At 41.0% G+C, this 11171-nt stretch overlaps 2 protein-coding genes across 3 annotated transcripts in view; one reads left to right on the forward strand and one right to left on the reverse strand.

Moving 5' to 3' along the window:
* LOC147158519 (methylmalonate-semialdehyde/malonate-semialdehyde dehydrogenase [acylating], mitochondrial-like) overlaps positions 1-11171 on the reverse strand; it is a 32000-nt gene that overhangs the window by 944 nt on the left and 19885 nt on the right. The window contains exons 8-17 of one of the 2 annotated variants that reach the window (XM_086060432.1): positions 8652-8839; positions 6503-6544; positions 5296-5370; positions 4862-5023; positions 4710-4788; positions 2139-2441; positions 1944-2065; positions 993-1182; positions 743-924; positions 73-252 (exon numbers count right to left, since the gene is read on the reverse strand). In XM_086060432.1, coding sequence (XP_085916558.1) covers positions 73-252; positions 743-924; positions 993-1182; positions 1944-2065; positions 2139-2441; positions 4710-4788; positions 4862-5023; positions 5296-5370; positions 6503-6520 — 1311 coding nt within the window. In that variant the 5' untranslated portion in view covers positions 6521-6544; positions 8652-8839. Of the gene's footprint in view, positions 1-72; positions 253-742; positions 925-992; positions 1183-1943; positions 2066-2138; positions 2442-4709; positions 4789-4861; positions 5024-5295; positions 5371-6502; positions 6545-6815; positions 7136-8651; positions 8840-11171 lie in introns of those variants that run through there. The other variant, XM_086060431.1, reaches the window with a different exon arrangement.
* On the forward strand, positions 6467-9334 carry LOC147158520 (sterile alpha motif domain-containing protein 15-like). Its single transcript, XM_086060433.1, has 3 exons — positions 6467-7481; positions 7557-7655; positions 8670-9334. Exons 1-3 carry the CDS (start codon positions 7395-7397, stop codon positions 8841-8843), a joined length of 360 nt encoding a protein of 119 aa, XP_085916559.1. The 5' UTR covers positions 6467-7394; the 3' UTR covers positions 8844-9334.

The following is an 11171-nucleotide window of genomic DNA, read 5'->3' on the forward strand; positions in this document are numbered from 1 at the left end:
ATCATCAGGTCATTTTAGTTAACGAAAAGTAAAGAAAAAGCTTCTTCTTTTTTTTTTTTTTTCTTATCTCACCTGGCCGACGTCCACCTCGTGTGTATATTTGCGCGCCGTGGCGCCGTTGCAGGTGAATATGGCCGTGCCGTTGCCGTAGGGGTTGTTGTTGATCATGGCGATGGCTTCATCCAGGTCCTCAGCCTCCAGGACAACCAACACCGGCCCGAAAATCTCCTCCTTGTAGCATGTCATGTCCGGCTGGAGACATCATTAAACGTAATAAATAGAAACGCTTCGCCTCCAGCTTCTTGAAAGTTCAAACTTTTTATGCTTCGGTGAAAGCGTAAAAATGTATTTTATCAGCTTCCTCGGGATATAAGATCAGCGGGGGACACAAGGCTTAACAGCTGTGGGAATGCGGTGGAACTTTCTTTTATTATGGATTCAATGTTCTGTCTGAATAAATACCCTTCCCGCAGCGAAAAGAAAGCAACCACATTCAAGTGTTTTTGTTAGTGGCAATGCGATTCTTACAGGGCATTTTTGCAAATATGTTTGTGGTCACCCTAAAAAAAGAGACAATGCATCGCAGTAGGTAGTAGAAAGTGTGTTGCGATTGAGAGAAAAGATGATGCATTACATGGAATGAATGAGTACGGTGCTAAATTTAAACAGAATGGAACGATCATTCGTTTTGAGTATTTTCAGTCAAAATTGCTACAGAGAAAATGATTTTACGGAGGCTTACCGTTACGCTGCCCAAGATGGTGGGTCCCACAAAATTGCCGTTCTCATAACCTTTGACGTTGACGTTCCTGCCGTCCAGCAGCAGTTTGGCGCCCTCATTGACTCCGCTCTGGATCAGGGACTCCACGCGGGCCTTGGCCTCGGGAGAGATGAGCGGTCCCACATCGGCGCCGGGCTGATCGCCTTCACAATTGTCCGTCGTTAATCAACGACATGTAATTAACGCTCGACGAAGGCTAGGTGATGTTTACCTGCATTGACACGCAGCGATTTGGAGCGCTCCACCAGCTCCGGGAGCCACTCGCGAGACTCGCCCACAAAGATGGCGGTGGAGAGAGCCATGCAGCGCTGGCCCGCCGCGCCAAAAGCGGCGCCCACCAGCTGGTTGATGGTGTTCTCCTTGTTGGCGTCTGGCATCACCACGCCGTGGTTTTTGGCGCCCTGGGACAACACGGAACCACGCAGGTGGTCAAATGTGACATAAGCAGACCTCCAGCAAGGTTTCACCATTTCTGATGTGGGAAATTATTGAAGATATCTCTTCAGTTATCATGTTTCAGTTCTTATTTATATTAAAAAAAAATAATAATAATCAGATGGAAAAGATTCTTGCTAATTGAGTCTCAATTTACTTGATAATCGATTGCATGAAACAAACTGATCAAATTTTATTCCTTGTAATTTCAAAATGTTCTATTTTTTTCATTTAAGTTTTCGCAATATTTTTATTTACAAATCTAATATAATTAAAAATAATAATAGTAATTAATTTTATCAGGGGTTTAAGTTTTCACAATATTTTATTTTTTAAATCTAATATAATTAATAATAATAATAATAATAATAATTTAAAAAAAAATTAACTACCAAATTCTCTCATTCTATGCAAAATCCAGTGTAAATGGCAGTCAAAGTTCCACTCCACTCCTACGGGAGCAGTAATGAGTTTTATCAGGGGCTTAACTTTTCGCAATATTTTTATTTTTAAATATAATCAAAAATAATAATGATATTGAATTTTATTATGGGTTTAAGTTTTCACAATATTTTAAATATAATGATGATGGTAATAATAATAATAATACAATTATTTTTGAAAATAAAAATAAAAAACTACCAAATGAAACAATCACTAAGTTTCAATTTTCACATAAGATAACAAATCATAAAATACGAATGTTAATATTTAGGCTAAGGTGTACCATGTTGGACTGCACCCTCTTCCCGTTCTTGGAGCCTCTTTCATAGATGTACTCTCCCGCCTGGTTGGATCCCACGAAGCTGATGGCCTTGATGGCGGGATGGTCGCAGATGAAGTTGACGGCTGCGTTCAAAACGCAAAAGTTTTAAACCCCTCTTCGAATAGACGCCACGCCCGCATAATTTATGTCGCTGACCTGCGTGCTGCCCGTGGATGATGTTGAGCACGCCGTCGGGCGCTCCGGCGTCCTGCAGCATCTTGGCCAGCAGCATGGTGCATCCGGGCACGCGCTCCGACGGCTTCATCAGGTAGGTGTTGCCGCACACCATGCCGATGGGGAACATCCACAGCGGGATCATGGCGGGGAAGTTGAAAGGAGCGATGCCGGCGCACACGCCGATGGGCAGGCGGTAAGTGTACGTGTCCATGTCCTTGGTGATGGACGGCAGCGTCTCGCCCAGCATCAGCGACGTGATGCTGCAGGCGTGCTCCACCACCTCTGCCGGAGGACAGCAACACACATATGCAGTTTAACAATTTTGTAATTAAGAAACACATTCACACTTAAAAAGTATTTAGAGATGTTCTAGTTGACTTTCTCACCAACTTTTCACAAGCATTTTCAAAAATATACTGCGCTGTTAATAGCCATTAACAATGAAACCGTTCAGACAACATGACAAATGGTGTCAACGCTCCACAAACCTGCTAACAAAACTGTGTTTATGCATCTAATTAATGCATTCCGCTTGCTGGCTCGAGCAGTCGTATCTGAAGCTGTTGATTGCCTTTGGGTAGAGTGCAGCTTGAGAAAGCGAGGTGGGCACGGCCTGCTAGTAAATCCTCAACCTGACGGTGCACCTGCACGCGCCGCCGCCTGTCTTTCCGCTGATAATGGAACGCCGTTCGTTACTTTGGCGGCGAGAGCTGCGCCAGGCAACGCTTTGGCGAGAGCATCTTAAATCCTCAACAGGAGTGGCGGAAAACAGACAGCGATTAAGATTCTGTGTTGATTTAGCTACATGAGAACTGCCCAAAAATATATAAAATAATATATATGGGGAGAATTCCCTAGTAGGAATTTGTTAAAAGTGCAAGCCCTGAAAATTTTACTCAAAACGATGACAATTTTCGATTTTAAGCATCGGTCCTTGAAACTTTTTGTATGCGCCCAATTAATAATTAAAGCAAGTGTTGTCTACCTTCTTCGTTTTGAATCCGTGAGATGATCAACTTGCACTTCAAGTTCCTCAAATAACAGTCCTGGAATTTGCCGCTTTAAATCAAAATGGCCAACTTCTTATTCCATTTTAGGCCTGGGTCCTTGAGACTTTATGGTGTGTCGTTTTAACAGACATGTCCGACTAATCTCGTGGCAATAGGCAAAACTCTGAATTTGAATGAAATGGCAAATTTTCCTAAATTTCCAGGGGGCACGACTGAGCAAGTTTTAGTGTCGAATCCAGCAATTTTTAACACTAAATCAAGTAGATGTTATGCATCTTTTTGATAGACCTCCACTTTTACTTTGTAACTCATGTCAGAGGCTCTTTTTTCTTCTTCTTAACTTTCCATGGGTCACAACTAATTGAGTATTTTGATTAGGTGTTCAAATTCAGAAATTTGGGTATAAGCATTTGACTCCCACAAAAAGTTTGCTTAGTCATCCTGCTCCGGAGTTTTCCATTTAGCGTCCTAGCAAACGTCCACATTAGCTGAAGCCACATTTTTACTGTGGACGATTGCGCGACACACAAAGAAAAAAAAAAAAAGAGGGAGACAGCGAGAGCGAAATTGTGTTTTTATCGCGGCCCATTAAGCGGCCAGCAGCGATCAATCCAGAGACGACGCACATAAAAAGCTCACTGGGACGCTTAGGAAGCCTCGCGTCGCAATCCACTGTGCAGCTGCCTTTACTGGAAACACATCAATCCATGAAGATGAATAACGCCAGAAAGTCAAGGAAAACACTTAGCCCGGGGGGACTTTTTAATTGATCAATAACATCTCGTTTCCTTTTTCCTTCCCCATTTTGGGGTATTCTGTCAATATGCAAACTGTGATTTAGATCAATGAAACGCTGCACTGAAAACTTACTAACTTCGCATTGGGTTTCTTTTGAGTCTGGTAATTCTCAATAGGCGCCTTTTTCTGTATTAAGTATTTTTCTGAGGCTTGCGTGTGGCTAGAGTGGCCTTAACATTTCACAGGTGGCAATGCCATCTGTTGGTTTGGCATGCACCTTTTTATTGTTTCAATAGTTAAATCATTTCTTTAACTATACATTGAGGTATGATATAGTTAGGATTAATTAAATGTCACCATTAGTCAAGTTGCCATAGCTGCTAATGTGCCTTTTTCACATGTAACTTTCTCCAGGTTACTGACTGGCCAGAGTGGCCTAATTGTTTTACAGGTTAATATTTTACATATTTTTAGTTTAACGACTGATTGACTAGAATGTCCTTAATGTGAACATTCTTGACACTAGTATTTTCTCGAGTGCGATCTAGTCACAATAGACTCCACGCACTTGACTATTTTGAGTATATTGCTTTTCAAGACACTCAAGAGGCTTTACACAAATAGATAATTCCTTGATTATCCTTTTGAGCAAATGATGTTCTTCAAGTTTCAGATGATTTTTAAAGGCTTTACAGGTTATCGAGCGTTGGTATGAACACAAGGACAGACATGTTTCCCGGAGTTTTTGTTTTTAGCCCAACAATGGCGGATTTTTATGAAAAATATCTGGACTTTTACTCACGCAGTCCTCTGAATACGTCGCCTTCGGCATCTGCCAAAGTCTTGCCTTGTTCCAGTGTGATCATCTTAGCCAGCTCTTTCTAAAATACACAAAATCGAGACAAGGATAAGCCAAATTTAACCACAACATACTTGCACACGAACGCTTCTTACAATGTTGTCTTTGATGAGCTGCTGGTAGCGTAGAAAGATCTGCTGGCGGCTCAGGATGGACGTCTCCGACCAGGAGTGGAACGTGCGCGAGCAGGACTCCGCGGCGGCCAGCATCTCCGTCTGGGTGGCTTTGGGAACACGGCCCACCACCTCATTAGTGGCCTGCGAGCAGAGACAGCCCGTTCAGACACGCCGACTGCGACCGATGCGGGGAAGTCGTTACTTCATCTCATGCATTAATGTCTAGAGCAAAAATGTTTTTATGCTTTTTTTTACAACGTTGCAAATTTGACTCGCGTATTTACGAGCCATCATAAGCTTGCCAAAATGTTGCTGATGCCTCGGGTATCTTTTGTAGTACTGTACTTGTTTTATCTATTTAAACTTCCTTTAATAGCACAACAAAGTCAGCATATGCGTCTATAAATACTCACGGGGTTGTGAATGTCGAGCCATTCCGACGTGTTGGACTCGACAAACTTGCCGTCGATGAATAGCTTGGTGGTGGGCTACAAAGGTCACACAAATACACGGTCACATGAAGTGCACTCTCAATGGATACTTTATTAGGAGCCATTAACTTTTTAAAGGCATTTTTAATGGCTGTATCACTTGTATGGGAGCTTTGGTGAATCTTATGCTATCTGGTTAATCCAACTTTCCATTTTCTGCAGCATGTGTCTTCATTAGGCTCATGAATGGCAGCCAATCACAGTGCACATAAACAGGCTGTCCCTCACTATCAACAAAAGCTTGATTCAGCTTTATAGAGTGATACAGATTTCATTGTATAGACTTAAGGTTGCCATCATTAGAAAGTTGTCATGGATAGCGTCAATTGTACTACGCGTGCTGAACTCCAATCCAGGATTAAAAAAACAAAAAAACAAATGTCAAGCAGCAATTTTACACTGCTCAAATCAAGCCAATTGGCAAACCACAGACAGGCGAGGGTAATGATAGCCGTACAATAGCAAAACCTAAGCTGTCCAATGCTGATGGGACTCACATCTGTTTGAATGATACCCCGAACGAAGTCGTGAAAGGAAGTGTAAAGCATTCATTCACACTCACCCCTAAGGACTTTTGGACGAGTTATCAATGACTAACATCAAGCATGTTATCGGAATGTTGGAAGAAGCCAGCTTTCCAACGCAAGCAAGGTTTAGTACCTTGAAACTCAAGTGTTTGGTAGAGAAGTTAACAACTATATTATGCGAGGCCTGATACTGAGGACAAAATGACAAACATGCAACTGCATGTTAAGCCGTAAAAGCAAGAATGTATAACTTCACTTACCTGGCTTTTATTTTTATTTTTTGCCAAAGCAACTTGGGACTTGTTTGAAGTTTTAATTTTAAGTCTTGAGAAATGCACATTTTTATAACTTACTCCCACCTCTTGCAGTATAGAAAATGGATGAATAAATTTGCTTTGCAATTGTGGACAAGTGATATATAAAAACTGTTGTTTATATCCCAAGATTAAAACCATCAAGAGGTTGAAAGGAGCTTTTGTTTCACAGGAAATTGTCCACGTTACTTGCAGCGAAAACAAAAAGTGACGTGGAGTACTCTTGTCACGTTGACATTACGTGTCGGGACTGTTATAAAAGCTGCACAGTGTGAGATCTCTTCTTACCACAGACGAGTAGCACATACGGCCCAGCTGCAGGGAGGATGTCTGGAAGGTATTCAAACAAATTTGATTAACACTCAACTTGACTTACTGGTTCCTGTTAATCATCTTAGAAATCAAAACAAATGTATTTAACACTCAAATTGACTTTTTGGTGTATGTAAAGCAAATAGAGATTAAATAGATATGGATTTAACCGACCTAACAAGTTTCACGAGCAGACTGAGCAGCGAGTGCTACCAGCTAGCCACCTAGCTGTTTAGCTTCAAGCCATTAGCCCAGAATGTGACACTTCAACGCTGTTTTTATGCTTTACCTTCGTATTGAGCACGGATCGGAGTATTGCTGCCATTTTGCAATAAGTAGTAGTAGTAGTTTCAGTCCTTCAAGCGACCCACCACAGAAACCGTACAAGCAGTCAAAACGTCCCTGGCAAAAGCACGGGAGACGGGGGCGGGGCTAGGAGGATAACCAGCGATCCATAAACTAAAATGAGGGCTCGTGTTTGTGGCTCGCCAATACTCCATATGATTAGTGAATCGGTTAAAAACGTCACCGAGTGCAGTCGTCGTTTCCCTTCCTTGTTAGGCGGGACGTTTAAACAGCGGCCCAATCCTCAGGCGGCATTCAACAGCCGCCCTAATTTCCTAGAAGCTGATTGGCTGCCGTCAAACCGTCACCAGGGTTGAACTTGTCTACGGTTCAAACCTCTTGGGAATGAATGCGTCAAAAATATGTCAAAGGGTCCGTGCAGCAACGTCAAACGAGTCAAGACATTTTAATTTGACAAAATCGAATATTTCAGACCAACAAAGTCCGCTTTGAGACAAGCTTAGTTAAGGAAAACAAGTCAAACTAAACACTCGGGTAGTCAAGTGCCAGTTTCCATGGCAACATGAGTACACGCAACATGGAGTTCCTGCAGTGGAGTTGTGAGGATGTTGCAAGATGGATTGGGTCCATAGGATTTCCACAGTATGAAGTAGGTTGATATTTTAATGCAAGCAACACAGGATAACGACAGTGACCATAATCATTGAAATTGTTTTCATGGCAGCGGTGCTTCACCGAGAACTGTGTCACTGGCAGGAAGCTGATCTTTGTGGATTGTGTGCACATGCCAAGACTCGGAATCACAGATTTTAAAGACATGCAGGTAATGGAAGCTGCTCACAAGGCTTAAAATATACAAAACAATCTTCAAATAGGAGATTAAATAAGGTTAAAGAGGCTGTGCAGCAAACATTAGCCAATATATGCCATCTGCTTGTCAAACACTTGCGTGTGCTTTGATTTGCATTCAACAAGATGATGACTCACGCATTCATTGGCCACTTAATTAGGCTACACCTACACACAAATTACACTCACTTTGCATTAATAAATTGATTTAGTACCCTTCTCATAAAACTGAATATGCTCACCAAAATGTTGTAAACGGCCCTCGATCTGATAAAGTAAAGCTACTCATGGTATCGGTCACAGTAAAACTAATTACAAGCATAAAGTGATACTTTTATTTTACTCTTTGAGGGTAAAAAGTGAGGCACTGGGGAACGATGTCTATTGGAGCAGAACAAGGACTGAAAATTGATAAAAATGTAAATCGCCATCACAATAGTAGAATGTGTTGCTTTTGTTTGTTAAAAATGAGAAATTTATTAGAGGTGTGGTGTTTATTTATTCAAGTGGAAACTGTTCTTGTTGACTACTTTGCTTCACATCTTTAAACAGCAGCTTTACAGTCGCCGCGTCTGCTCTGTAGGCATCATATTGACATGATGATACACGGCCGTTATCAATATCTCGCATATTAATACATCTCATATTGGCTCTCATTTTTTGAACTTGCAAGTCTATCATCAAACATATAAGGTAAACAAAAATAAAATCAGTTTCTCCGGCGCCTTTGTCTGAGCTGACAGCTAAATTAGCTCAGTGCGTCTGCTCCGCTGTGTCAGCATCAAGGTAGAAGCAGGTGCAGATAATGAAGGTCTATTTTACTCAAGTCGCGCGCACACACGCGCGTTCCTTCATCTTCCTCTCAAAAGACGAAACAGTCTCAATTCTCGACAAGAGTAGCGCACCAAACAAAAAGTTCGACACTCTATCAAAGGACTCCCTTCCTCCCTGTCCAACTTTACATACTCACCTGCTGTGCGCTCCGCAGGCCATCGCGGCACGTGTGCGCGAGCTGCTGGGCATCACAGAGGTTCTGTGGAGTCGCAGCATCGCCGACCCACCACGGGACATCGAGGGCCTCTTCCTGGAGATGAAGAGTCGCACGGGTGTGAAGACAGATGAGCTCACCCCTGAGCAGCTCATGGAAGACATCAGCCACTGACGAGAGAAACGTGCGCTTACTGAGTCACGGCAGTTGTGCATGATTGTGTTATACTGCCCCCGGTGGCCAAGGTGGGCACAGCAGAAGGAGCAGCACAATGAATTGAAGCATTCAATCACGATGCACAAACTGTTTAATTCTCGTATCAACATTTTTTGCTCGTATCTGAAGACAAAAATCTATCAAACAGTGACTCGAAAAACAAACTCATAAGTCAAGGCCCTTGTATCTCAAGGCACCACTCTGGATTCCGAACACTGCCACTGGAAAACATGTTTGTAAAAAAAAAAAAGCATATTGTACATATTGTAGTGCGTGTATAAAATATGTGCCTTTAAGAGGCGGGGCATGGTGGGGTAGCATGTGACATCAGCAAATCTGCGTGGGAGTGTCTTGGCGTGAGCCGTGGCTGACAATAGCTCCTGCACAAGTGTGCTCAATATGGTTGTGTTACTGTTCTCCCAGTTTTCAATAAACACCTGAGAAGTGCATTGGCGACTGTGGCTCTCCTTTCCCACTTGAAAGGGCATTACAATGAAGAACCTTTAGTGTTATAATAGTGTAGGATTTTTCATTTTCGTTTTAATTTTGTTTTCTAAATTCAGTTTGTTTAATTTTTTTAGAGGTGTTTTTTTGTTTTCATAAAGGCTTTAAATTTTACTAGTTTAGTATTAGTTTTATTTATTTTTTGTATAAATTAGTTTTTTTTTAAATAAAGGCTTGTTTTTATTAATTTTAAGAATTAGTGTAAACAATTAAACAGTATTTGTTGTTGCGAGATTTAAAAAAAAAAAAAGGTCACAAATGTGAAAACAAAGGATGTTTTCACTATATAATTAGTTTTATAAATGTGAAACAACGTATTTTTTTCTTACGAGCACTCTCGTTTTAATGATTTTTTAAAACTTGTTTTAGAGTTTTTAGAGGTGTTCTTATTTTGTTTTCATAAAAGCTTTAGTTTTTATTAGTTTAAAACATTTTAAACAGTATTTGTTGTTGCAAGATTTAAAAAAAATGCTCACAAAGGTGAAAACAAAGGATGTTTTCACTATATAATTAGTTTTATAAATGTGAAAAAAAATCTTACTAGCACTCATAGCACAAACTACGTTTTAATGATTTTTGGGGGATTTTTTTTTCTAAATTCAGTTTGCTTCAATTCGTTTTTAGATGTGTTTTTTTTTTAAAGTTTTTATTTTGTTTTCATAAAGACTTGTTTTTATTATTTTTTGCATTAGTTACATTTTAAACAGTATTTGTCATTTGCGAGAGAAAAAAATGGTCACAAAGGTGAAAATGAAGGATGTTTTCACTATATAATTTTAGAAATGTTGAACATTGTTGTGAAACTTTTTCTTACAAGTACTCTCGTAATGAACCCCCCCCCCTCAATTTTAGTTTTAGCATCTTGGAATACTGCAAAAGTATACTGTAAAGAAACCTTAAAAAAGATATACAGTAAATTTTTATTGTAGCTGGGACTTCCATGATAGACAATTAAGTTTGTTCCACAACGAAAAATCCTCGATGTAGCCAGGATGCGGTAGGGGGACCTCGATATTAGCGACGACACTGTTGTGTGCGTGTGTGTGCGCGCGTGTGTGTGGAGGCGAGGGATGTGTCGATGCAATTTTCTGCCCGCCAACTCTCCCAGTGACTCACTCACATGCGGGTTCTGACATTCACACTTCCCGCCCGCCGAGCGCCTGCCTGTTGTAATTACGGCCGCTGCAAAGTGCTGCTATTACAATATGCTGTGTAATCAAATAAATTAACTATTGAATGATGTCCATTCCTATGACCCCGGAAGGCTAATAATTGGACTTCAAGGTAACTGTGTGTGTAACTACCAGGCCAGACAAAGTTGAGGTATGGTTCAAAGGTATGTCAAAGTCAAGGATACAAATGGAGTAGCCCCCCCGGGACAAACCATCATACCCTTAATGTGCACAGTAGAGCTTACTAATTGGACTCCAAGGCCAAAAAAAAGATTTCCTATGCTACTAAAGTCAAGGGTACAAAAGCAGAAGCTTTTGAGGAAGGACACCAGGCTAGTCATGACGATGATGTTCTTTGTAGGTTTGAGGTATGGAATGTTCGGAAGCCAGAATAGGCAACAAAACTTTTGACGGTATCAATTCCAAGACATTGTACCCAGCAAACATCAACTGTTTTGAGAGTAATAATCACATAGTTGAGTCAATATCGTTGTTTATTTACCTGACAAAATGTTATGGGGGAGAATCCCAAACGATACAACTGTATATTTTCGAGTTCATATAAAAGTACAAGTATGCTGTTAAGGTAAAGCAGTACCACTGGGTACCT

The sequence above is a fragment of the Leptonotus elevatus genome, chromosome 18 (assembly GCF_054856555.1).
Source record: "Leptonotus elevatus isolate MCC_2025b chromosome 18, RoL_Lele_1.0, whole genome shotgun sequence".
NCBI classification, from domain to species: domain Eukaryota; kingdom Metazoa; phylum Chordata; class Actinopteri; order Syngnathiformes; family Syngnathidae; genus Leptonotus; species Leptonotus elevatus.

Bases quoted from the DNA above. Each gene is read 5' to 3' on its own strand.
- LOC147158520 (XM_086060433.1), top strand. From the start codon at position 7,395: ATGAGTACACGCAACATGGAGTTCCTGCAGTGGAGTTGTGAGGATGTT. The intron at 7,482-7,556 runs GTAGGTTGATAT...TTTTCATGGCAG, and splicing joins TAGGATTTCCACAGTATGAA to CGGTGCTTCACCGAGAACTG. The intron at 7,656-8,669 runs GTAATGGAAGCT...TGCGCTCCGCAG, and splicing joins CAGATTTTAAAGACATGCAG to GCCATCGCGGCACGTGTGCG.